The 26,382-nt window shown below is 66.3% G+C and overlaps 1 protein-coding gene across 13 annotated transcripts in view; it reads right to left on the reverse strand.

The window, feature by feature from the left end:
* PTPRF (protein tyrosine phosphatase receptor type F) overlaps window positions 1-26,097 on the reverse strand; it is an 83,752-nt gene extending 57,655 nt beyond the window's left edge. For 10 of the 13 annotated variants that reach the window (XM_051999949.1, XM_051999947.1, XM_051999945.1 and 7 more), the window contains exons 1-5: window positions 25,981-26,097; window positions 22,724-22,799; window positions 12,362-12,472; window positions 11,089-11,234; window positions 10,635-10,776 (exon numbers count right to left, since the gene is read on the reverse strand). In XM_051999949.1, the coding sequence (XP_051855909.1) occupies window positions 10,635-10,776; window positions 11,089-11,234; window positions 12,362-12,452 (379 nt within the window). In that variant the 5' untranslated portion in view covers window positions 12,453-12,472; window positions 22,724-22,799; window positions 25,981-26,097. The remainder of the gene's footprint in view (window positions 1-10,634; window positions 10,777-11,088; window positions 11,235-12,361; window positions 12,473-22,723; window positions 22,800-25,980) is intronic. The other 3 variants (XM_051999953.1, XM_051999952.1, XM_051999951.1) reach the window with 1 other exon arrangement.
* Between the last annotated feature and the right edge of the window lie 285 nt (window positions 26,098-26,382).

The following is a 26,382-nucleotide window of genomic DNA, read 5'->3' on the forward strand; positions in this document are numbered from 1 at the left end:
CTTCTCAGAAAGGCAGAGAAGTCCGACTAAAGAGGCCCCCAACTCTCATCCAGAACCTGCCCGGAGCCCCCAGAGCCTCAGAGGCCAAGGCAGGGAGCTCCCCTCCAGCCTCTGGCTGAGCTGTGGACTACGTGGGGCCAGTGTTTCCGTTTGGACCCTGGAAGGCCCAGCCAGCCTTGTGGGCGCAGGTGGAGGCTCTCACTGGCTTTACTAAGGCGGGTGGCCGTGGGCTAGCCGGGCCGGCAGCCTTGCCTCAGAGCCCTGGGGGCTCCCTGCTGTCTCCCCTTCATCCCCCACCGAACACAGAGCGACTCCTTAGCCGGACACCCAGAGCTTCCAGTCTGGCTCCGATCTAAGCCAATCCTCACCTTCTTGCCCGCCTCAACAACTGGCACAAAAAAGTCCTCCCTCTCCTCAGCCCCCCCGCCCGACACATGAGGCGCCTGAGGCCCCCACCCCTAATCTGTCGGGATTAACTACCTGCTCCAGTTGACCAGAATGCGCCCCCCGCGGCTCAGGCTGGGCCCCGCCCCATCCCTGTACCCCTCAGCTCCTCCGAAGCTTTAAAGGCAATTCCACCTCGTGCCTCCAGGAAGCCCTGTGCCATGGCGCCCCCGGCCTTCCTCAGGGAGCATTCCCCGGTCCTCCCGTCACACCCCGGGGCAGCCCCTCCCCAGTGCTGGCCCCCCAGGGGATTCCCGGCGAGCCCCCGTGGAGCCGCCCCCCTCCCCCCCGCGCACGGAAGCCTTGCAGACGGCGGCATCAGCACTTCCCGGGCCGAGGGCGGGCTCGGCGATCGATACCCCGATGGTGGCTGAGTGCCGGCATTGATGAAAGAGTTAGCGAAACAGCCGCCAAGAGCCCGGCTGCCTCATCGGGAATTAACTGGCAGCAGCTCGGCCCGACCCGTCCTCATGGGGCCTGCCCTGGGCCCTTCTGGGAGCCAGGGGCCCGGGGGGGGGGGGGTTCAGCTTCCTCGTGTGTGCGCCACCGGGCGACCAGGAGCCGAGCTTCCTGCTGCCCCGCGGAGGCCCAGGGAGAGCAGCGAGGGCCTTGGCGTCGGGGAAGGGCGGGCCCCTGGCGCTCGCGGCCCACGTCTGCGTCCGGGAAGAACCCAGAGGCTTAGGGACTCCTGGGAAGTTTCTAAGGAGCGGCGAAAGGCCTAGAGCAGGGGCAGGGACAGGATGCCCCAGACGCTTCCACCTGGTCCTGGGACTTAGGTCCTAGCCTCCCTCCCACCTAAAACGGGGCTCACAGCCCCCAGAACCCCCTGGTCTTCGACGTGGAAAGGGGGAGGAGGGGGCTCCGTGCGGGGGAGGGCCCTCCCCCCACACTCTCCTCAGGCGCCTTCAGGGAGAGGGGGCAGACCCACTGGCTGGGGGTCTTGTGGGGAGGGGCGGGGGTGCTCCCAGCCCTGAGCCGGGCTCAGCAGCTCGCACACACCGGGGGCTGCCAGCTAGCCCTGCACACGGCCCGCGGGCCTGGCTCCCCACCAAGTTGGCGCCATTCTGGCCCCTCCCAACAGCTCCCTGCCAAGATCCTGCCCGGCCTGGCTGAGTCACAGCCCCCCGCCCGGGACGTGTGGGGAGCCCTGAGGCCCGAGGTTGCCACGCCACCCGCCTGCCGCCCTGGATTTACAGAGAAAGGCTGAGGGAGGAGAGCGGCCTGAGATTCCGCACGGAGGATCCGAATGCAGATCTCGATGACAGAGCCAGAATTCTGTCCGCCGCGCTCGCTGACCTCAGGCGGGGCCCTTCCTGGAGCGGGGGCGGCAGGGCCAGGGTCACAGACCCCTCGGCCTTCATTAATCCCTAATGCCAACCGGGCAAAACCTGAACCCGGCACCAAGGCTCGAGGCCCACGGGGAAGGAAGTGCCCGAGATCACGCAGCTGGCCCGCGAGCCGGGGTGTGTGCGCCACCAGGGCGAGCCGCCACGGGGCACCGACGGCCCCCAGCCCTGGGCTGGGCGTGCGCTGACGTAACACCGTCCCCCAGAGAGGGGGGGGCCAGCTAGTGACCTCCTGGGCTCAGAAGGCTCGAGCGCGCCCTCCTCGGGACGGCCCGGCCGGGGGCTCTCCCTCCTCAGCTCCCCCTGGCGGCGGGGCCTGTGCTGCCAGCCTGGCCCCCGGGGGGTGGGCTCTGAGCCAGAGCCAGAGGGGCTGCTTCCTCCCCATCGAGGCCGAGGCAGACCCAGCCGCCTTCAAGGTCTTGCCAAAAGGCCGCCTCCAACAGGAAGCCCTCCTTGCCCTCTCTGAGTCACAGGGCAGCCCTCTGTCAGCCTTCTCCATTTGTCCTGCACAGAGCTCGGGGCAGAGGACTTGGGAGCTCTGTGTTTAGCATAGGGGCTGGCACATAGTAGGTGCTTAATAAATGCTGACTGACTGGCCTGGCTTGCCAAGACTTGGGCGCCTCCTGAGACGTCTGTAACTCTCTCCCAAGCCGGGAGGAGGGGCCGAGGGGCCGGAGACCGACCTCCAAGCCGGGGACCTGGTCTGGGCCACGGCACCTGGGCCCGAGGGAGGAGCACACGCCGCGCTCCCAGGGCAGCTCGCGCCCCCGTCTGGAGGCCCCCAGAGGCAGCTCCAAGGAGGCCCCTGGGGATGCCAGCCCGCAGGGGGCACAGCTTCTCTGCTCAGCCCCGCTCAGCGTCCCTAAAAGGGGGGCATCCCCGAGACCCCGGGCTGGGGGGGAGGCAGAGGGCGATGGGAGCCTCCCCAACCCATCTGGGGCAACTCTGCCCTGCGCTGAGAGCCGCGGCCTCTCCGAGCCACATCCCCTGGCGCCCGGGCAGGGGCTGCGCCACCCAGGCAGGAGGGGGGCTGCCCGGCTCCCAGCCCCGGGCCATCCCTCATCTCAGACCCTCGGCCGGCACATCCCAAGCCCGCTCTGGGGGCTCCCTGAGGACCGTCCGTGTCGAGGGCCGGCGCACGGCCACATCGTCGGGAGGAGAATTGGCCGAGTCTCCACCTCTGCTGGTGAGGGCGGCTGGTACAGGTCTCTGTCTAACTCTCCGGTCATTGTCCCTGGCAGGAGCGGCTGTGGGGAGGGGGAGCCCCGCCCTGGCCATCTACCCCAGAGCTCGGGCGGGCAGCCCCGCCGTGCAGCAAAGAGCTCGCCTGCCCACCCGCTGCCCACCCGCTCTCCCTCGCAAAGCAGGCACTGGGACAGGCCTAATTAAGCTGCTGGAGTGTGGGCACCATGGCGACGGGCATCACACACAGCGCGGGTCCCCTCCCCCGCCTTCAGGAGGTGCCGAGTGAGCCGCCAGCTCGGGCAGCCCCAATCTGCAGGGAAACCCGCCTCTGCCAGGACCCTTGGCCCCGCCCGAGCAGGAATCCCAGCTGCATGCAACCCCCCACGCCCGGCCGCGTCAGGCCACGGAGACCAGGAAAGGCAGAGGCCCGTGGCCACGTGGCTGGCACAGAGCCTGCTGGGGGGAGGGGCGCTGAACCCTGGCAGGCGGAAGTACAGAGGAGGAAACTGAGGACCAAGCGCTCGGAAACAGAGCTCGGCCCAGGCCGGTCAAACAGCGAGCAGCTCAGTGCTGGCCCCAAGCCAGAGCCCGGGGCCTCCTGCGGGGGCACCGCTGGGCAACCCTGAGAGCAAGGCAGAGGCTGAGGGACTGAGCCCAAGACTCCCCTGCACTGGGGCCTCCTGGGCTGAGGAGAGCCCCAGGGCACCCAAGGTGGGGGGGGGGGCAAGAGAGATACAGAGACAGAAGAAAGAGCGTCAGAGACAGAGAGAGACAGAGACAGAGAGAAACAGACACAGAGAGAAAGTAAGTCAGAGAGAGACAGAGACAGAGACAGAGAAACAGAGACAGAGGCAGAGAGAGGAGAGAGAGAGAGACAGAGAGACAGAGAGAAAAAGAGACAGAGAAACAGAGACAGAAGAGTCAGAGACAGAGAGAGACAGAGACAGAGAGAAACAGAGACACAGAGAGAGAGAAAGTAAGTCAGAGAGAGACAGAGACAGAGAGAGACAGAAAGAAAAAGAGACAGAGAAACAGAGACAGAAACAGAGACAGAAACAGAGACAGAGAGAGAGTGAGACAGAGAGAAAAAGAGACAGAGAAACAGAGACAGAAACAGAGACAGAGAGAGAAGAGACAGAGACAGAGAGAAAAAGAGATAGAGAAACAGAGACAGAAGAAAGAGAGTCAGAGACAGAGACAGAGACAGAGAGAAACAGAGACAGAGAGAGAGAGAAAGTAAGTCAGAGAGAGACAGAGACAGAGACAGAGAGAGAGAGAGAGAGAGAGAGAGACAGAGAGGAACAGAGACAGAGAGTGAGACAGAGAGAAAAAGAGACAGACAGAGACAGAAACAGAGACAGAGAGAGAAGAGACAGAGAGAGATAGAGACAGAGAGAAAAAGAGACAGAAGAAAGAGAGTCAGAGACAGAGAGAGACAGAGACAGAGAGAAACAGAGACAGAGAGAAAGTAAGACAGAGAGAGACAGAGACAGAAACAGAGACAGAAGAGAGAGAAAGACAGAGACAGAGGCAGAGAGAGAAGAGACAGAGACAGAGGCAGAGAGAGACAGAGACAGAGAAGAGAGTCAGAAACAGAGACAAAGAGAGACACACAGAGAGAGAAATTGAAGCAGTTAAGAGACTAAGACAGCTAGATGGTATAGCAGATAGTTTTGGAATCAAGAGGAGCTGAGTTCAAATGCAGTCTTAAACACTTACTAGTCTCTGCCTCAGTGTCCACACTTGTTAAATGGGGACAATAATATCGCCCACCCTCCAGGCTTGTTGTACAGACAAGCGGAGCTACTTGTCAGGCTCTGCAAGCTCTGGGCTCCCGCCAGCTGTCCGGGTCACACGGTGACAAGGGGGCAGGGGAGAATCCTCCCCCGGATTTCTGAGCCCAGATCCAGCTCTGACCAGTGAATCCTGCGGCCTGGGAGCTAGGCCGGCCCCTGCTTGGAGATCTTTGAGGATGGGATCCTCACTCCCTCCTGGGCACCTGTCACGCTGAACAACATTGGGCCTGAGAAAGTCCTGCTTTTGGCTAACACCCAGCTTGAAGAGGCTGGCGGACCCCTGCCCGCCTTCCCCAGATCCCAGCCCCACCCTCCGGGGCCGGGCAAAGGAAAGCAGCCCCTGCTCCGCGCGCCCTCCTCTGCCGGGACCACGATCCTCTGCACTCTTCGGTCCTGACTCCCAGGACTGACGCACCTCCAGCTGGTCGGGGCAGGCCCAGGCCGGGTGGGCCGCCCCCGGAGGCGGGTCTGGGCCCTTGAGTCGGCCCCGGGCGGTCGCTGGGCCAGCGCTCCCTGAGCCCGGGAGAGGCGGCTGCGGGAGCGCCCGTGCCCGGGGCTTCGGAAGGGCCTCCCTCGGGGGTATTCCTAGCACATGGTGAGGAGGAGGAAGCGGCCCAACCCTGCCATCTGCTCCTGTAATTCAATCCTCTGGCAATTAGCTGCTGCTCTCAATCTCATTAAGACACTGAGCCTCATACACAGAAATCCCAGGCCGGCCAGGCTCCCGTTCATGCAAATTCAGAATGAGGCCCGCGGGCGGCCCAGCCGCTCCTCTGTCCCGGAACCTCACAAACGGGGAGACCGAGGCACAGAGCACGGGGGGGGGCCCACGGTCACACGGGGAGCTGGCAGAGCTGGGGCGCGGCCATCCTTGGTAAGCCGGCTCCAAGCTCAGGCTGCCGCTGACCTCTGGGCCCTTTCCCGAGTTCTCAGAGGATCGGAGGGTCCGTGAACCCCGCGGCACAGGGGGGCAGATGTAGATGCCAGCGACTGTCACCTCAGGTTCCCCGGCCACTCTCCCTCACGGGCTGCACATGGAAGGAAGGTCACACAGAGCTGGGATTTGAACTCGGCTCCCTCTGAAGCTGGGGGAGCCCTGAGGGGCAGGCTCTGGGAGCCAGGGATGGCGCAGACAGGGGGGATGAGATGGACGCCGGGCAGCCGGGAAACGGTCCCATAGGGCATGAGGCTGAGGGGCCGAGGCCCAGCCCGGAGGCTCACCCCCAGCCATCTGGCGTCTGGTCCAGGAGGGGCCGGTCTAGACCACCCAGGTGCCCAGCAAGGCGGGTCTGGCCTCTGCCACGGCTGTCTTCCCATTCTTCTGCGGGCTCTCCACTGCCCAGCTCAGGCCCATCTGGTTACCATGGTGACGGGGGGAGGGGAGCGTGCAAAGAAAAGAGCAGGAGCTGTGCGAGGGGGAGGGAGCAGGCCTGCAGCCTGGGGCTGGGGGCTGCTGCCTTGGGGGCTCGCCAGCCCGGGGAGCCTCCTTTCTTCCCTGTCACCTCCATCGGGCAGCCCTCCCTGATTGCCGCAGGAGGACTCCAGGGCCCAAATGTATTGGACAGACCGGGCCAGTGCATGGGGGCAGACCCCTCCCCAGACCCCTCAGACTGGGGGCACAGCTCAGGGTGCAGGGAGCGGGGGCTGATGTATCTAAGCTCCAGCCCCAGAGGCCTGGCTTCCCACAGGCAAGCAGATCCGGGGAAGATGGGAGCAGCGCGACCCCCTCCGGGACTCCCCTTCCCGGGTCCCCCTGTGCCGGGCACCAGGAGCGGCCTCCTGCCCAGGCCCTGCCCGCCTCCGGAATCTCTGCGCTGCCCCCCACTCGGTCCAGCTGAGCACCCTCCTGCGCTGGGGGAGGGGCCCTCGGAAGGAATCCCCAGTTTGAGCTGGGAGGGGGAGTCTGGGCCCCTCCCCCGGGCCCTGGCAGATGGGGCGCAGAGAGGAGGCTGAGCTCCCACAGGCGAGCAGATGGAGCGTCTCCCAGCCAGACACCCCGGCAGAGTGAGGCCGCCGCGGCGTCTGTCGGGGTGACCTCCTCACCCGCCTGTTTACCAGCCGCCAGAGCCGTGTGTGCGCACCCGCACCCACGCGCGCAGACTCCCCGGGCTGGGCCCCCTCCCCCTCCCCGCCGGCTCTCAGGCGGGCGGCGGCCCCATCCTCGCAGCATCAAACCTGGCATCTTAAAAGCCTATTTTGTTTTTTAATCTGGAGGCTGCCGGGATCAGTCTGAAGATGAATGGGGGGGGGGGCTCTGCCGCAGCCCCCCACGCCTGCCTGGCGTTCAAGGCCTCTCGGCTGCCGCTGGCCGCGCCGGGGTGGGGTGGCCCTGAGCTGATTCGGCCCCCCCATGGCCGGGGAGGTGGGTGCTCTCCCTGGCGTCTCCTGAGCCCTGGCCCCGGCGCCCACTAGCGGTGCTGAGGCAAAGCCCCTGCCTGGACCAGCCCCCTGCCTGGCACTGGTGTCTGCATGGGAGGTCGCCCTCCGGCCCGCCCCGCCCGCTGTATTTCTCCCTATGAACTTGACCTCATTAGCAGCCAGCCCTGGTCGGGCGACCCACCATTACTGCGTAAGCACCTACTGCGTGCAAGAGCCTGGACGTCAAAAGCTGCTCCTCCTGTGGAGATGCTGGGGAAGGGGGGGGGGGGCGAGACTGGACCTCCCCAGGGGGCCGGGCCTCGGGCAAAGCCAGGGACGTGGCCACCAAACGCCTCAGGGAGCCCGGGGCAGACTTCCGAAAACTGGCCCCTTTCAGCCATCTTGCTCAGACCCAGCCCCTCGCGACACCGCCAGCGCCACAAGGCGGGGGCCTGTTCTGCGGGCCATGGCCATGCCCTCCTCTATCTCCCCCCGCCCCTCCTCTCCCAGCTCAGACTCCCAGGAAGTCTATTCCCTCCTGCCCCCGCCCTGCTCCCACCGTGGTCCTCACAGCTCGGGGTCTGAGACCCCGGCGGCGCCCGTGTGGAAGAGGCAGTCGGGGCCGTGGCCAACATGCGCCCCCGGGCCCACGAGGGGAGGTGGGTCACGGCCGGGAGGGAGCCGGAGGCGCTCTGTGCCCCCCTTGTTTCAAGGAGCTGCCTGCTAGAGACGAGACGGGGGCCACCAGCAGGGCCTGAGCTGAGGGAGGCTGGGGCAGGAGCCATCACCCCCTCACTCCGCCAAGCCCGGGATCTTGCTCAGCTCTGACCCATCCCTCAAGGGCCACGTCCGACCCTCTGCCCAGTCTTGTCGTTTCCCCTCTGTGACATCCCGCGTTTCAGGGCTGGAAGTCGGCAAGTTCGGCCCAAACCCCACTCTCGCCGGCGGGGTGACTCCGTCCGAGACCCTTCCCTTCTGCCTAACCTCAGTTTCCTCATCTGGACAATGGCCATGGCTCTGGTCCTGCGACCCCCTCTCTTCAGGCGGAGGGTGATGTGGGAGGCGCTCAGGAGAGAGGCCCTCAGAGGAGCCGAGCCCACGGGGGCCGAGGCCGCAGCTCTCCTGGGAAAGAGCCCTTGGGGTGACGTGGGGGAGGGCACCGCAGCTGAGACCGAGATCCGGCCGCCAAGGGGGCAAGGCTGGCGCTGCTGGATCTCCCTTCTTTCGATCTGGCCGGCAGTCGGGGTCCCCCTAGGCGCTCTCCTCTCCCTGCAGCATCCCCACCCTGGGAGGGCTGCGTCCAAAGGGATCTCGAGTGCTAATCCTGCCAGATGCTGGCTAGCTGGCTATGTGGACGCTGTGCCTCGAGGCCTCAGGGCCTGCAGTCTGCGAGCAGCACAAACGGGCGTTCAAAGCCCCCCACCCCCGCTCTCTCCCCCGGTCGGGCGGCGGTCTCCCCCAATCTCCCACTAAACCCCACGGCGTTCCCCCCAAACGCCCAGCGCCGACTCTGAGCACGGGCTCCCCGTGTCCACACCAATGGGTTTGGCCCCAAACCCAACCCCAAGTAGCCGTTTGTCACCGGGGTGGCTCCCGGGCCGGAAGGGAGAGACCGACCCACTGGCGGAGCCTCCAGAGCATCCCTCCCCCCCAGGGCAAAGCCCTGCTGCGTGGGACCCTCGATGCCAAAGCAGGACGGCCCCCGGGAGCCACCTGAGGGCAGGCAAGGGCACGGCTGCCTTTGTCCGACACCCAGACACAGCAGCCGGTCAGGGCTGCCCGCTCTCTGCACAGAGCCCGCTGGGGGCAGGATCCCGTCAGCTCTGGCCTCTCCCCCCGAGGCCGTGGGCCAGGGGGCGCCAGTCACAGAGAGGAGGCAGATGACCCCAGAGGGCAGCTCCCGAGGTCACCCCGAGCTTTCTGCGGCTCTGGCTCCACCTACTCCTGCCCTGGCCCAGCCAAGGTTTCCATAGCAACCCTGGGTGGACGGATGGGGAAGGGGCGGGGCCAGGGCCAAGGCCTGCCAGCCTGTCAGACTGAACCAAGCCAAGCAGAGGAGGCCTGGGCAGGTGGGCGGGAGGGAGCCAGAGGCACAAACAGAAAGACAAGGGAGGAGAGGGGAGGAGGAGGAAGGAGAGGAGAGGGAAAGAAAGGGACGGGGAGGAGGGGAAGAGAGAGAAAAAAGGAGGGGGGAGGGGGAAGAGGGAGAGAAATGGAGGGGGAGGAGGGGAAGAGGGAGAGAAAGGAGGAAAGGGAGGGGGAGGGGCGTCCTTAACAGCTCCAAGTCCAGGAAGATCCCAGTTACCAGGAGGCTGGAGGCCGGGCAGCAGAAGCAGCAGGCCCGAAGCCACCAGGAAGACGTGGAGACAAACACTAACAGACACTGGCAGGGCCCGGCCTTTGTGATTTCAGAGCCCTTGATAAACCTCACTCTTTATCAAACCTCCCGGGAACTCCAGGAGCCGGTGCCTTTACTGTCCCCATTTCACAGATGGGGAAACTAACGCCCAGAAAGAATTGAGATGAGCTGCCTGGCTACTGGGTGTCTGAGCCTGGATCTGAATTCGGTTCTTCTGGCTCTAGGTCCCGGGCCCAGCAACACAAGGGCAGAGGCCCGGCCAGGGTGGCTCGGCAGGTGGCAGTGGAGCCCGCTGAGCCCTGAGGAATAAACTGTGCTGGACAGCTCCCAGGGGAGGCGGGGCTCCGGGGAGGCGGGGCTCTACCTGCTGTCACTCACCCTGCTGCTTTCTCCCTTCCCTGTCTTTGCTTGGGCTGTTCCCTCTGCCTAGAACGTCCTCCCTCTGCCTCTCGGGAGTCCTCCCGGCCCAGTGACCCTGGCTGGGACCCACCCCCTCCCAGGAGAGGCTGCAGATTCTGGCTCTGAGCACAGATACCGGCCTGGGCAGGGCAGATGACCCGAGGGGCACTACAGAAGCACTGGGGGGGAGGGGGCTCAGGTCCTCCCCTGCTCATAATTTGTCCTGGCACTCGAGGCCTGCCACAGTCTGGGGCGGAGAGGGAAGGGACTGCGCAGTCAGCAAACACGGACGGCTCCGGCCCCGGGTCTCGGTAATTCAGTGGCTGAATCACAGATTAAAGGCCAGGGGGAAGCTCCAAGGCCGCCCAGACTCGCCCAGCCTTTTATGAGGCCACGGGACCTGTCCAAGGGCCCCCGGCCAACAGGGCTCGGAGGCGGGATTTGGCTCGTCCTGCTCTGCTTGCGAAGCCGTCTACACCGGCGGCACCCGCTCCTGGGAAGCCCGCCCCCCTCCTGTCGCTCTCGGCCCCCCCCAGCCCAGGACCAAACACAAAGGCAGGCACGAGGTGGAGCGGCTGCCCCCGGCCATCACACAGTGGCCCTCCCTCCTCACTGCAGAGCTCTGACCGCTGCCCAGAGACCCCAGCCCCGCTGACCGCCACACAGCCCGGAGCAGAGACCCACGGGCAGGGAAGCCGCCACACAGACAGGGCCCCGTGAGCCCCCGGGCCCGGACGCCGCACGTACCGTCCAGCACGGTGAGCTTGGCGCTGATGTTGATCTCGCCCAGGCTGTTAGTGGCCGTGCACTCGTAGATGGCCTCGTCGCGGTGCACCCGCAGCGGCTGGATGCGGAGCACAGACCCGGCCCCATCATCGAACTCGATTACCTGGAGGAGGGGGCGCAGCGGGGGAAGGGGCCGTCAGGGAGCCGTGTCTCCCTTCCCTCCTCCCCTTGCTTCCTGTCTCACAGACAGCCCCCGACAGCTCCAACTAAGCTCCCTGCTGGACTCCAGCTCCAAGTCCTGGGTGCCCCCCATCCCTGCCCTCTCTGACACTCTCACCCGAGTCCTTGGACAAGCCTGGCTTCAGGACCCTCAGGACTGCCCCCCATCCTCCCCGGTCAGTCCTCGCCCCCCGGCCCATCTCCGACACCTCCTCAGGACCCCGCCCTGGTGCCCCCAGCACGCCGGCAGCCTCACCTCAAACCGCTGCGAGCTGACCTTCTTGCCCTTTTTCATCCAGGTGATCCGGGGCTTGGGCTCGCCAGTGGCCTGGCACACGAAGGAGGCCACGCCCCCCGACAGCCCCGTCTGGTCCTCGGGGGCCTTCACGAACGTGGGCTTACCTGGAACAGAGGGGCAGACGGGCGCTCACCCCTGCTCCCGGGCACAGAGGGGGTGACGGGGCACGGAGGGGTTGGTGCCCAACCCAGGGCTGACGAGGGACCTGATGAGCAGCGACGGAGGCGAAGCTACCCTGAACTGAGCCCTGAAGGAAAGGAGGGCGCTCGGGGTCCGGGGGGAGGGGGAGACGTCCGGGGCACTTCCCCAAGGCCGCTCTGGCCGGAGCCTGGGGCCCACTGAGGGAGGGCGCTCTCAGCACGGGACCCCGGGCTTCTCCCCGCCTCCAGGCAGGCCTGGCTCGGGGAGAGGGGCCCAGCTGCCAGGAGCCAGCCCTGCAGCAGGTGGGGGTCTGAGGGGGAGGGGGCAGGGGGGCGCAGGATGCAGGTGCCAGAGAAGGAGGGGGAGCCCCACAGCAGGGCTTGGTCAGGCCTCCCCCTGGCTCCAGGCCCGCCTCCCTATCTGCTCGGGGCCCAGGAGCACCTGTGTGCCCTTCAGGAGGGGGCAGGGCTGGGCAGGCTGCAGGACCCAGAGGGTTTGCTGGAGAGGCCCCACCCCCACTCCCTTCCCAGCCAGCCTCAGCCGCAAACCCGTCAGACCAGCAGCCGGCCCCACCCCCACAGACCAGACTGGGGGGAGGAGGGGAGAGAACAGCCCGCTGCTCTTCCCATGAGCACCTGGGGCTGGGTTCTGGGATCCAGAGCCAGAGGCAAGGAGCCCGGCCCTCCCAACTCGGGGCCTCAGTTTCCTCCAGCCTCCTCCTGGATCCCAAGGCCTCAGCTCCCCAGTGCTGACAGCAGAGCCTTAGAGCCCGCCTCGGGCCCTCCTCCCAGACCCACGCCCGGCGTGCGGGCCAAAGTCCTGCCGCCTCCTCGCATGCAGCCCGAGGCCGGCGCAGGCAGGAGCCGAGCTGGGGGCCGCCCCGCCTCCCCGAGGCCCAGGCCTCTCCTTTCCCTGTCCCGGGCCCCCCAGCCCAGCCGGGCCCGCCGCTCTCCTGCTCCAGGCCCTCCCGGCCCTCCCGGCCCCGCAGCTTCCTCCCTCCCTGGATCGGCTCCAGGGCCGCTCCCGGGTCCCTCCTCCCTGCACACAAGCAGAGGCTTGTTGGGGATCCTGGAGGGAGAAGGGGACTTACTGTCTGCCTGGGCGCCCACCACCAGCGCGAGGAAGACGAGAGCGGGCAGCAGGGGGACCATCCCCCGCCGAGGGGCGGCCTCCGGGGCCATGGCCGCGGCCAGCAGCAGACCTAGGGCAGAAAGAGCACAGGCCGTGAGACAGGGCGCCCTCGCCTCGGCCCCCCGAGCACCCAGAGGCTCCTGGGCAGGTCCAGGGAGCCCCGCTCAGACCCCATCAGAGGGCTGCCCGTGAGCCCTGGGCCCCAGGAAAGGCCGCCTCAGAGAGGCTGGGGAGGGGAGAAGCAGCGCGGCCACCGGAGAGCTGTCCCGGGGCTATCGGGGGTGCACGTGGCGGCAGGGAGCTCCTGCCAGGAGAGGGCTTCTAGCAGGGGAAGACGGCCCCCCGCTCGAAGGGTCCCTCTGCGGCGGGGGGTTGGGCGTTCGGAGGCCCCGGCCCCTCCCGCAGCCCGGCTGTCCCTGGGTGAGCCCCCCTGCGCGGGGTTTGCTCGACGCAGCTCGAGTCCGGGCTCGGCGCCAGACGGAGGCCAGCCCAGGCTCCCCGGGACTTGTTCCCAACAAGTTGGTGGCAGAGAGCCCCAGCCCAGACACCCTCGTCCCACCCAGTTCCCATGACGGCACCCTCCACCCCAGTGAAACCACCGGAGGCCACGTCTGCCAGGCTGAGGCAGCCAGCCCACGTCCCGGGGCCCGTCTGCCCCGCCCCCTCTCACCCGGGCCCCCACCCGGTCCCACTGTCCTACACAGGCCAGTCGGACGGTCGCGACAGAACCTCTGTGCCTCAGTGCCTTCATCTGTAAAATGGGGCTGAGAACAGCTCTTAAAAGGGCCCCCCCCACGTCAGCCATTCTCGCTCCCCTCCTGGCCTGGTCAGAGGGAGCCTCCCCGGCCGGCCCAGCGGGCCGCCTCTGCCTCGACTACCCACCCTCCCGAGGCCAGCTCCGGCCCCGGATTCTCCTCTGTCCGCGTGGGATCCCCAGTGCCCAGGATACCCCGGGGCAGGGAGGGGCGGCCCAGCCCAGGAGGATGGGGAAATGCAGAAACACCCTCTTACAAGGAAGCCACACTGATCTCCCTGGGTCCAGGTCGGCCAGGCCCCTGCTATCTCCCCCGTTGCCTGAAAGGTCGGGTCTAAGCGCCTGAGGCCGGCACTGCAGGACCCTCGGTCCGGGCCGCTGCCCCTGAAGGCCCCGAGCCTCCTCCCTAAGGCAGAGCCTCAAGCCGCCCCCTCTGCCCAGACGGAGAGCCAGCTGAGGGCAGGCTGGGGGGCTCAGCAAAGATCCCAGGTCCTCCCCGCCACCTGCGCTCTGAATGCGCTCGGGACTCCCAGCCACACTCCCAGCTGGGGCTCGCAGCGGATGAATGAGCTCCAGACGCCCCGGCCTGTGGCCAATCGGAGCCTTAATTACTTCCTGAGGATGCTGGGCCAGCAGCCCGGCTTCTGCTTGGCGGCCGAGACGCACTTCCCGGCTCCCGCTGCTCGGCCTCTTCCCTCCCGTTAGGTCGGGCTGCTGATGCCCCAGCCCGCCGCCCCCGCCCCCTCCCCGGCTCCATCCCGGCTCCTGGGCACAGGGCTCCCGCTCCTCAGAGTGAGCTCAGGGACGCCTCCTCTCAGCCAGCCCGCTCCCCCAGGGGGACAAACGGCTCGCTCGGAGGCCGGGCCGGCGCCTCGAGAACATGGTGACCCCAGAAACACAGGCACCAAGGCAGAGGTGAACTGAGTCAGCCACAGAGAGAGTCGGGACCCTGGGGTCAGAGACCCCGACAGGAACGGTCGGAGAGACAAGACAGAGCGACTGGGGCCCAAGCTGGAAGGGTCTAACCGGACCCTGAAGGACTCTCGCCCACAATAGAGCCGACCGTGGCCGACCAGCCTCTGCCAGGGCCCTTCCCCAAGGAAAGGGGCCCCCCTGCCGCCCCCCTCACCCTGGAACCAGTCTAGAGCTCCTCTGCGTGGGCCCCCACACTCATTCCTCTTCCGTGGGACGACCTCAAGGAGACGGAAGCCTGTTGTGTGTGCCCTCGGCCTTCTCCTCTCTGGCCCCCTCCCCCGACCTCCCTGCCTCCTCTGGAGAGTCTCCAGCTGAGTGACGTCCTCCCACCAAGGATGGTGGGCTCCCGAGCAGACCCTCCTCGTGCCGTTGCCCTGCCCTGCTGACCGGCAGGCCACAAAGACCCCGGAGTCTTTTTCAGTCTGAAGCCCCACCATGCTCCCTCCACCTTTCGTCTCCCGGGGCCAGCCCTGCTGGAGTAGAGGACGGCAGCCAGCTCTCCCTGTCCCCGGCGGCTTCCCGAGTCCCGGGTCAGCAGCCAAGGAGCCCACAGTGAGCGGGGCCTCTGGTCCTGGGGACGGCTAACGGGGGGGGGGGGGAGGAGATGAAGGCTGAAGGGGGCCCAGGGGGTCTGCCGGGGGGGGGGGGAGAGGGAGGGGAACAGAAAGAGGAGGGGGAGGGGAAAAGGGGCAGAGGGAGGGGGGAAGGGGAAGGCCTTCCTGAAGGAGACAGGAAAGAAGGCTTCCAGGCAAGGGAGTCAATAGCAGCACAAAACCTCTCTGGGCGTGTGCAGACCAGACAGGAGGCCAGTCTGGCCGGAGCTGGGAGTGTGTGAGGGGCAGCAGGCGAGGTCAGCCTGGAGGAAGAGGGCAGCAGCGGGGGAGGGGGCCTCCAAGGCCGTGGCTGAGCCACGGGACCAAGTCTGAACTGGAGGAAGGAAAGTCTGTGCAATGGGGGATGGGGGGAAGTTGCTATGGTGAAAGTGATGGGATGGGGGGGTCCTGAATCCTGGACTGCCTGCCCCCACCCCTCAGGTGAGCCCCGGCCACCCCTCCCCAGGCCTCTGGGTCCCCAAAGGCCACTCTCCCGTCCCCGGGGTCCCCACGTGCCACGTCACAGAACTGAGTCTTTAGGATTCGTGGGAACACAGAGGCTTCCTGGGCACTTCAGAAGTCATTAAGGGCGGCCTCTAAGACCCCTCACCGCCTCCGTTTCATATGTGGGAAATTTAATTTTGAACCTGAGTGTGCTTTACATTCATCTCTGTTAAATTTAACTAAATTAAACTAAATTTAGTTTGATCAATTTTGACTCCAAAGAAGCAGTCAATTGACAAGCATTTATTAAGTGCCTGCTGTGTGCCAGGAGCTGTACCAGGAGCCCCTGCCTTTAATGGGGGAGACCACATGGACTTAAAGGAGCATCTCAAAGCAAGACTCCAAGGAGGTGGGAGGAGGGAGACAGGGAGGAGCTGCGAGCTAAGGAAACCCCAAGTTGCCGGGATCCCCCGAGGTAAGGAGGAAGAGCATTCTAGGTCCAGGAGGCACCCGGGCAGAGGCAAGGAGTCAGGCCAGCACGGAGGCACAGAGGGAGGTCAGGAGAAGTCAGCCTCCCGAGGAGGCCGCGGCCGGCCTGGCGCCAAAGCAAGGAGCCGGTTACCCCGGGGGCGCTCAGTAGTCACTGGAGTGAATGTGGCCAGACTGGCAGTTGGGAGCTAAGCGGAGGCCAGACTGGAGAGAGGAGAGGCCAGAGGCGGGGAGACCGAGCGGGAGGCCAGAGCAGGAAGCCAGGAGAGAGTGGGACAAACGGAGGGAAGGGGTGGGTCGGAGAGATGCTGCACAGGTAAAATCAGAGACCTAGAGATAGACTGGATGGGGGGTAACTGGGGAGTCAAGGACGAAGCTAAGGTCAGAGGAGCCCGGGGACCAGTGAGACCCTCGATGGGAACGAGGAAGCTGGAAAGAGGGAAAGCCCTGGGGGGAAATGGAGCCCGGCAGTGACCAGGCTGAGACGGCCGGGGCAGCCAGAGGTGAGGAGAGAGATTAGGGCTGGGGAAGAGACCCAGGAGCCGTTCCCCTGGAGACACACATCCCGGAGGAGCTGAGGAGATCCTCGCACAGAACAAAGGCTCCTAACCTTGCCTGTGCTTTGGGCCGCCGGCAGGTGCCGGAGAAACCTGGAGAGCCTTTCCCAGGATTGTGGTTTCAAACAATTGAAGGAAATGCTGAATTTCAGTCCAAGAGGAGGAAAAATGTGTCCCGTGTATTTTGAAAAAATCAACAGTGTCAAAGGCTGCCAGGAAGTAAAAAGAAACGAGGATCGAAAAAAGGCCTTTAGAGCGGACAACTAAAGAGATCGCCGATACAAAGACAATATGGATAACTCTGATTACTTTAAGTTGAAAAGCTTTTCCACAAACAAAATGAACACATCCAGGGAAGCCGTTGGATAGAGAAAAAATGTTGGTTTTTTTTTTAAAACAAAAAACTCTTGTCAGAAACTGACTTCCCAAATATACAGAACCCCAAATTGTGCTTCAGTGCAAAGATAAGCTGGCTCGTGCATTGTTGGTGGAGCTGCAAATCAGCCCAATTGGCCTGGAAAACAGTTTGGAATCCTGCAAAGCAAGTTAGCGAAAGGGCGATTCCCTTCGAGTCAGAGATCCCACTTCCGGGCACAGACTCTGCAGTGGTCCCTGACAAAGAGGTCCCACGGGCCCCCACGAACGCTCGGCGCTTCTCTCCCGGGAGCAAAGAAACGTGCCCAAGGCTGGGAACGGGCCGAGGTCCCCGGAGGAACAGTCCTGCTACGCAGGAGGAGCAATGGGCTGGTGAACCCGCACAGAGGGAAGCAAGCGGAACCGGAAAACAAAGAGCTCTGACAACATGAAAGGGAAACCTGCGGGGAAGGGCAGGAAGGGCTGCCGAGTGACAACGGCCCAGGCTCCCCAGGCAAGCCCCAGACGTGGGACAGAACGCGCCGCCTGCGCCCAGAACCGAGGAGACGGAACCTAGGGACTCGAGCCGCCCTCACGTCCTTTTTCATTTTTTTCTCTCCCTTGGCTTTTCCCTTTAGCTCTGATGTTTCTCTCCCAACATGATTCATAAAGGACGTGTATTAAAAGCAAATAAAAAAAGCGCCAAGCCCGGCCCTGAGGAGAGGGCGGAGAAGATGCCTGAGGGACGTGGGGAGCAGGGGAGCTACTTAAGAAGTCGGAGTAGGAGCAGGCGGCAAGGTCAGTCGGTGCCAGGGGAGGGTCCGGCCCATCACGCCGGGAGGGATGAAGAAGGCGAGGGGGGAGAAGATGGCCGAGGGCAGCAGGTGTGGGGAGAAAGACGGGGTGGGGGGAGGAGGGGGGCTGGGAAGGATGAAGAGGGAGAGGGGGCGTGAGGTCTGGTTCAGTGCAGCTCCCCTGCACCTGGTACCTCCTTAGTGCCCTAGAGGGCAGCTTGGCCGGGGGCCCCGTGACTTGCCCTGGCCGCGCTACTCGGGAGCCTAACACTCTAAGACTCACGTGGCACAGCCCCAGGACCAACGAGGGCAGAGCAGGAGTGCCAGTGGGCACCAGGATCCGAGAGGGCCCCGCCTCCACCCGGTCAGTCTCTCCCTCTTCAGCTCCTGCCTGGCCTCTCACAGGGGCCTCCCTGCCTCCCCAGCCCCCACAGCCAGCACACAGTAGGACTTTTACAGATGCTCGCTAAATTGAAGCTTTCTCTTTGGCCCAGGCAGCACACTGACGGGGCCTCCTCCAGGCTTTCGGAGAGCAGAGAGGGGGCTTGGAAAAGGGGGCGGGGTTAAGGAAGACCCCAGTGCCCCAAGAAAGAGCCAAGAGCTCGCCAGCTACAGACAGGAGGTAGGATGATGGTGAGGACTTGGGAGAGACACCTGCCCTGGCGTGTCTGAGGAGCTGGGGGAGACGGGACCCCGAGGCTGGAGGGGAAGCGACTCTCCTGGGGTCACAAGGCTAGCCAGGGCCCATCAGGCCATTCCCCCCTTTTGCAGAGGGGAGGGCAGACGCAGCCAGGGAACAGACTTGCCTGCCACTTCAAGGGCTTCAGAGCCAGGAGCTTTTGCCCCCCCTGCCCCAGGCTGGCAGCAGAGGATGGGAAGGGAGAGTAGGGTGGGTGTCAGGCCCTCCCTTGGCCTTTGCCAGGGTTCCACGTTGTGCCCACTGCTCTGCCGGGCTCCCGCCCCGGGCCGATGGCACACCCCTAGTCAGGGCCCGCGAGCTGCTCACTTCCGGCCTCCCCCGGACCCACGGGGCCTGAGCGGCGCGGCGGCGCCCGTGCCCCTTCGTTACCAGAATTACGGCGCTGGCCCAGAGGACGCACGCTGACGGACGTGCCCTTTCTCTCCCCTGGTATTTTAATGAAGTTCTTTCTCCGGCTGGAGCAGGAAGCTGGGGGGGGGCACAGAGAAGACGTGCGGGGCTCACTGCTCGCCCGGGGGGGAGGGGGGAGGAACCAGCATGTTTTCTGCTCTCCACAAAGCCGCCGTGTCATTATCCAGGAACACGGAGCTGTCAGGCCCTGGACAGGCCTGGGGAAGCAGCTGTACTGGCAGCAAGTGGGGGAAGGGGGGATGCTGCTCCCTCTCCCCCAATACCCCCACCTTCCGTTCGCTGCAGGGACACTGGTCCTTGGCCCCCAAGGGCCCCAAACTGCAGCAGCCGGACCCCCGGGGCCGCCCCCAAAACAAAGTCCGGAGATGGCGGCTCAGGGCCACAAACTCTGGGGAGCCCCCGCCTAGAGAGGAGCTCCGTGCAGCCGCTGGCCGCGGGGCCTTCTGGCAGGGAGGTCACCACCTCCCAAGGAGCCGGGCTCCCCAGCCTCGGCCGCAAACCAAGCCGACCTCCTTCCCGCCACACCCACTTCTCCTGGGCATTTTAAAGAGCAGCCCTTCGGCCGCTGAGCGCCAGGCCCCGTGCCGGGCACGGAGGCGACAGCGGCACGGGCACAACAGCCGCCGTCCTGGCGACGGGGACGCGAGGGACCCAGGCCAGCTCACTGCCCCCCTGGCTGGGGCTCCCCGCATCCATCACCCTTGGACGCCCTGCAGACATGTCCAAAGCACAACTTCTCTCCCTCCCAGACCCTCCCACCTGGGCTACAGCAATGGATGCTGGAGGTGTGTATGTGGGGGGAAATAGGGGGTCTGCCCGCCTCAGTCTCTGCCCAGTCCAGCCCACTCCTCGCTCAGCCATGTGTGACTTTCCTAAGCTCGGGTCTGAACATGTCCCCGCCCTTCTCAATCACCTCCAGGACCCAACTCAGCTTTTCTGGCCTTCGAAGCCCTCCCTGACCCGGCCCCTCCTCCATCCTGGCTGTTCCATCTCTTGGCCCAGGTCCGGCTGCGCCCTCTGCCTCCTCCGCTGACGAGGGGGGTTTCTGGTTCCCCCTCGCCCCTGCCCGCAGCCCGTCTCCCACAGGGAGCCTTCCCCGCCCTTCCTCCCAAGGCCTTCTCGGCTAACTTTGCTTGCCCCCAGCTGGTCGTGGCTCTTTGTTCACTGGTGCTCTCCCCCGCTGGACTGTAAGCCCCCTGAGGGAAGGGCCGTCTTTTGCCTTGCTGGGCATCCCCAGCACTCAGCCCGGCGCCTGGCAAGGGGTGCCATGTCTGGGGAGCAGCCACGGAGCCTCTGAGAGAGAACTAGGATGTGGGTCCGGGAGGGGAGGCTGGCACCGGCTGGGAGGGGCTTTAAATGCCCAGTGGCGGTTTTATCTGCAGCAAGAGGGAGCCAGCGAAGCTTCTCGAGCCGGGCAGGGAGGCTGGTGCTTTAGGACTCTCAGACAGCTGACGGAAGGAAGAACGGGAAACGGGCAGCACTCGGAAGCGGTCAAGGTGAGGAACAAAGGGCCTGGGCGAGGGCCGGGCAAGAAAGCAGCAGGAAGCGGCAAGACTGCCGAGGAGGCTTTGGAACTGGGGGGATGGTGGGAGAATGGCCTGAAATCAGCAAACAGACGGCCTGGGGGAGGATCCTGAAGCCAGCTTTGGGCACATTAAGATGTAGGTTTGATGAGACACCCAAAAGGCAGCTATGATTTGGGACTGGAGGTCAAGAGAGAGATTAGGGCTGGAAAAACAGATCTGAGAACCCTCTGCCGGAGCTGATAGTTACACCCGCGGGGGCTGGGGAGGGGCCCATCTCACCGCTCTGACACCCAGGGAGCCTTCAGTCCCTCCCCCCAAAGTCCCAACACTGGGGCCCCTTCTGCCTCTCTTCCCTCCCGTCCTCCCGAGCAGGGCAATCCCTGCCCCACGGCCCGCAGGCCCCGGCTACCTCTTGTGTCCCTGCTTGGGGGCTAGCCCCTCATTCGTGTCCCGACTCTCCCTGGGGCCCCCTGCCCAGGCCGTTCCCACGGGCCTCGGCTTCCCCCCCGTGACATCTTCGAGCGGCAGCTGGATGGGGCCTGAACTCCTGCTCACTAAGACCCAGCTGGGCCCGGCCCTTGGGCAGCGGCAGGGAAGCCTGCGTGGCCCTTAGCCCGCCTGCTCTCTCCGGCCCCGGGGCTCCTCTGCTGGCCTTCTCCTCCCCCGCCCCACGCAGCCCCACGCCGCGGTTTCCCGCTCCTTTATCCAAGGCGGACGCTTCATTTCTGATATCGGGGTGGCAGGACCAGGCTGGCAGAGCCCCCCGTACGAGCCTGGAGCACCGAGGGCAACACGAGGCTGCCCAGCAGCGGGCACAAGGAGAGGGAGAAGCAGGCGCTCCCCAACTTTTCCAGCAGCCAAGGCTTCCTCTGAGAGCCTGGTCAAAGCCCACTCGTTCCCCACGTGCCCCAGACATGCAGAATCAATCTCCCTGGGCAGGACCCTGAGAATTCAAGCTTGCTCTCTGGGCCCCCCAAAAACTGGCTAACGGGATACGCGGCTGGGGACCCCCGAGAGCCCGAGCCAGTGGGGGCAAGAGCTGATGTGAACCTGAAAATCATCGGGCAGCGGTCTGAACTCTGACTCCGGGGAAAGTTCCAGGGCAGAACACGAAGGGACGGCCAACGGCGGTGACCAAAGGCAGCCGTGCCGGGCCCCCCATCTCCTTTTAAGACTGAGGGTCCCTGAGTCAGGAGGGGAGGAAGGCTCGGTGAGACCCCTACAATTCCCAGGAACAATATGGAGACGTGCGGCCACGAAAACAAGAGCAGGTGGCCCTGAGCCGTCGCTTTGGGGAGAGCCCGCAGCGGGGACCCCGAGGAGCCGGGCCTGGCCGGAACCGGTGCCCAGCTTTCTCAGTGACTCGGCGCCCCCGCGTGCAGGTGGCAGGAAGCCGGGGGCCTCTGCCAGGCAGAGTGCTGCCCGGGCTCCCGGAGGTCAGCTGTAAAGCCTGAGGTCCGGCCCAAGGAATCAGTGTCACAAGCCCGGGGAGGGCGGGAGGCCGGGGGCGGCCGAGTGCCCGGACCAGGCCCGGGAGCGGGGAGCGTCTCTGCCCTAGGGCCAGCGCGCCGCCATTTAGGAGCTGGCATGGGGGGCCCGGCCAGGGAGAGACTCCCCGTGTGCGTCCCAGGAAGGAGCAGGGAGGGCGCAGCCTCCGAGCAAATGAGGGGCTGTCGGGGGGAGGGAGCGGCTGTTCTGTTTGTGCCCCCTCCCCTGAGGCAGAACCAGGAGCAACGTGGGGCAGCCTCAGCTCCCAGCCAGGCCCCTTCAGACTGGCTGCCGCAGGCCCGGAGGCCCCCGAGCCGAGGAGGCCGGAAAGGGGCTTCCTGCGGAGCCCGGGACCTGCCAAAGGGCCGTCTGGCCGCAAGGTCCTGGGGCTCCTCTGCGCAGAGCAATGACAGGGAGCCCTGGGAAGGGACCAGGAGGGCCGTGGAGGACGAGGAGAAGGCCCAAGCCTTGGGGGCGCCCGAGGGCCAGGGAAGGTGACTGAAAAGGGAGCCCCGGAGAGCAGGGAGGCGCAGACGCTGTCCGATGGAGGAGACAAAGCCCCCCGAAGAGGGGGCTGGGGCGGGTAACCAGAGTGGACAAGCTCCTCACCCCTCGGCAGGGGGCCCGGGCTCCCTCCCACAAGCCTGCCCCTCCCCAGAGGTCTCCGGGCCCGCTGCGGCCCAACCTCCCGGGCAACGGGGGAGCCCCGAGTCTCGGGGAGCCCTGCCACTACCCTCAGGCGAAGGGCGGGGGCCCGGGCTCAGGAAGGCCCGAGTCAGATCCGCCTCAAACGGTCTCCTTGTGGACCCCACGGCCTCAGTTTCCTCAGCCGAACCATGAAGTTGTAACAGCCCCGCCCCGATGGCTGTGAGGACCAGTCTCTGGGAAGGGCTCGGCGCCTTCTCCCCCAGGCCCCCAGCTCCCCCGGGCTGCTCCGCCCCTCATTCAGCATGGGGGCCCGCGCTCCCCTGGCCCCCGCATTACAGGACGCCCTCTACTGCTTTCTGCCGTTAGAACGGAAGCTCCTTGAGAGGAAGACCCTCTTTCTGCTTGTTGGCTTCCCTAGCGCTCAGCACAAAACCCGGCACGCAGCACGCGCTTCCTACACGCTCGCTGCCTGACAAGCTCCCTCTGCAGGCGCCCCACGGACGCAGACCCCCCCCCCCCCGCCCGGGCCAAGGCTCCGCCAGCCTCCGGGGCCTCCCTCCCCTCCTACAGGAGAGCGGCCGCACTCACCTGATCCGAATCTGTCGCCTCTACTGCACTGATGCCTGAGAGCCCTGGGCTGGAGCCGGGGGTCCTTGCTTCATTCCTGCAGAGAGGAAAAGGCAGGGGAATCAGTCAAGGAAGCCGGGGTCCCCATCCCAGAGGAGGGGTTGGGGGGCTCGGGGTCCCTGCGGCCCATCCTCCTGCCACCCCGGGGCCGCAGCGGGCACTTCCACTCTCCCCCTCCCTGGGCACCAGGAGGGATCCGAGCCAACGTGGCTGCTGACCCCGAGGCCCGGACAAACCGACCACCTGGGCTCTCGGTGGCTCTCCCACGTAGCACCAAACGCCCACCGCCCCGGGTCCGTTCCAAGCGGGCATCTGTCTTCCTCTGCCGGCCGTGAGCCCCTGAGCACCCCCCAGACATCCATCCCTCTCAGCCCCGGGCCCGCGGCCTGCCACCTACCAGTGAGACGGGCCGAGGCAGGTCTGGAGATGGGCTGCTCCCCGCTGACCGGGGGCAGAGCTTTCCCCAGCCCGAGGAGCGCCCCCCACCCTCAGAAAGGCCCGATTCATCTTCCCTGAGGGTCACTGCCCACACCCCCGCTGCCCCACGGGCACCGTCCCTCCCAGCACACCGAGGGCGCTTCCTGCCTCCATTTCCCCCGCAGTCCCCCCCCCAACCCAGAAGCTGGCGATCCCCGGGCCGCGCACTGGAAGGGCCTCCCTGGCAGGCAGCAGTCCCCTCGGGCTTCCCACTCGTGCTCAGTCACACCTGCGTCCTCGGACCCCAGACCCTGAGCTCCGCAAAACAAGCCCCAAACCCTGCCCCGAGGAAGCTCCGTTGGGGACGGTGTCCGCCAGGAGGCTGGCGCCTGAGAGGGCCTGGGGGCCAGAGGTGAAAGGTTCCCATAAAGGTGAGGAGAGCAGCATTATCGCCGCAAGATCTGCCGAGCCTGGGGGGAGGGGCTCCAGGGACTTTATTCTCAGGCTGTGAGCCCAGGGTGGCCCTGCAGCTAGTAAAGGTCGGAGGTCAAGGCCAATTCAGCCCAGCGGGGAGGAGGAGGAGGGAGGTAGGAGCACTCAGCCGGAGTGAAGGAGTCCCAAGCGGAGCTTTTTGGGAAAGCGAGGTGGGAGCGGTGGCTTGGAATGCCAAGCCTAGAAGTGCGCTAGGGAGCCACGGGGCCTTCATGAGCACGGGAGGGGCGGCATGGGTCAGACCCGCTCATCAGGAGAAGAGTCCCAGGGCAATGCTGATTTTTTAAAACTTGTGGCATGCTAAGTGCTCGCTGGGGAGAAAGGCTCGAGACCAGCAGATCCCCAGCAACTACTGCAACAGTCCAGGCGGCCGGTGTGAGGGGCTGCACCAGGCTGGGGGGCCATATTCAGGCAATGCCGAGAGGATGACATGGCCAGGCTTGGAAGTGGGGAGGGGGAAAACAAGGCGAAAAATGCCAAATGCCCCCGCCCCCAGGGCGTGGGGCAGAGACCGTGCCCCGGCTTCCCAAGCACCTGAGCCGGCCCAGGCTCCCCTGAGCTTCCTTTTACGAGCTCACCCTGCTCCGGAAGCTCAAGAGGACGCGACAGAGGGCAGGGGGTCCCAGAATTCTGGCCGAGATGCGTGCGAGACCCCGGGGCAGAGAATGGCCGGTAAGGGCTCCCACGGAGCCCCCGGGGCAGACGCGGCCTCGGATGCCGACTTGGGGGCCACAGCAGGAGGGCCGGGGGGCCGAGAGAGAAGGAAGGAGATTCCCAGAGGGATCGGCCACAGAGGAAGGGAAAAGGGCCGCAGCGGCCCGGGGGAGCAGGGAAGGACCCCCCAGGTTCGGGGGCAGTGACTCGCCCCTGCGGCTGGAAAGGATGTGTGATGGAGGGCTGGTGGGAGGGCAGGGGGGAGGGAGGGAAAAGGGGCGCAGGGGCACAGAGCAGCTTGGGTGGCCGCACCAGGAGCTCATGCACCTACTTAAGTCCTGCCCTTGGACTGAAAAAGGAAAAGCCCCTGAAAAGTGCAAGGCAGGGAAGGCATGGTTGGAGGCTCATCTGAAAAAGATCTGGGGGTTTCAGTGGACACTGTGAGCCAAACCCTGGTCAGCCGGCGGGGCCCTGGGGAGCGGGGCTGGCCTCAGAGACCGCGGGCCCAACAGCCAGGACCCCCCTCAGCTTCAAGCCCGGAGTCAGCCAGCTCCCTGAGACCAGAAGGGGAGAGCCCCGGGGAGGGCGACAGGGGGGAGAGAAGCCTGTCTCCAGGCCTTTTAAGCAAGGCTCTCCGGGGGGAACAGAAGGGTCGCCTTCCCGCCTGGCCCCGGGAGAACAGACCCCCGAGCCCCAGTGGGGACCTGCCTCAGTGGCAGGGAGCGCCCACCCCGGCTCCAGGATCCCGGGGCCCCTGGGGCAGGAAGCTGCCCTCGGCCTCTGGGGACCAGCCGCCCCACGGGGAGGCGCCCATCTCCTTCCCGAGCTCCACCCGAACCCGCCCAGACCAGGTTCCAGCACCCTTCGGGCCCCTCCTCCGGGCCAGTCCCCAAGGCTGCAGCCTCAGCGCAGGTGCCAAGTCCGGCCCTCTCCTCCCGAGGGTCGCAGGTGCGGCCCCCACCCCCTTCCCCGCAGCTGGGCCCACGTTCCCGGCCCAGCCGGCTCCAGAAGCCTCCGTGGCTGCCCATCCGCCAGGAGCGCTGCTCCGGAGTGGGGAGGGGGCAGAAGGGGAGGAGAGGGGGCGGCAGGCTGGCCCAGGGCGGGAGGGGCCGCCCCAGCCCCTCCTCCCGCCACGCTCGCCCCAGCCCCCCACATTACCCGGGCCCTCCCCCCAGGTAGCCCGGGCCGGCGGGGCGGGGCAGGGGGCGGGGCCGGCCGGGCTGGAAAAGCCGGAGGGGCGGCATTCCTGCGCGCGGGCGCCGGGGGGAGGGGGAGCCGAGGCACGGACTCCGAGAGACGCCCCCCCACCCGAGAGCAGGGCGCCCCTGCCCCCCCACTCCGCACGTGCCCCGACCGGGGGGGAGGACCTCGAGGACTTTGCCTCTCGCGGGCCCCGCCCGGTCCCGGCCACGGGCACGGACACAGGGCCGGCGCGGACACGCGGGGGGGGGGGGGAGGAGCGGGGGGAGCTGGGCCGGAGCCCGGGGGCGAGCTCGCGAGATGGGGCGCGCAAGGAGGCGGGGGCGGGTGATCGGTGCGGACCCCCTTTAGCTCCCCTCCTTCCCTCCCTCCCCTCCTCCTCCCCCCCCCCCCCCCGTCAGCGGCCACGGCCACGGCCCCCACGGGGGGACACGGACGCGGGGTGCCGTACTCACCCGCGCTGCTGCTCCTGCTGCCGCGAGCCCCCGTACCCCCGCTCTGCATGGCCGCCCTGCTCGGGCTCCTCGCGCCCCGGGCCCCGTGCCCGTCCACCCGCCGGTCCGGCCTCTGGAGCGCCAGCCCTGCCCAGCCCAGCCCGCGAGCCGAGCTGCCGCCACCGCCGCCGCCTCCTCCTCGCCCGCGTGCCCGGCGGCCGTGCGCGCCCCCGAGCGCCGTGCGCGCCCCCTCCCTCGCGCGCGCGCCCCCCTCGCCGGCGGAGGCCCGGGGAGCGGGGTCGGTACGCGCGGGGTTCCCCGCATGTGCGCACTGGGCGCGGGCAGGAAACTCTCCCGGCTTGCCGACCTGGGCCTGACCCGCAGGGGGGAGGGAGCCGGGGTCGCCTTGGTTCGCAGCCCCCA

Source organism: Antechinus flavipes, chromosome 4 (genome assembly GCF_016432865.1).
Source record: "Antechinus flavipes isolate AdamAnt ecotype Samford, QLD, Australia chromosome 4, AdamAnt_v2, whole genome shotgun sequence".
NCBI lineage: Eukaryota > Metazoa > Chordata > Mammalia > Dasyuromorphia > Dasyuridae > Antechinus > Antechinus flavipes.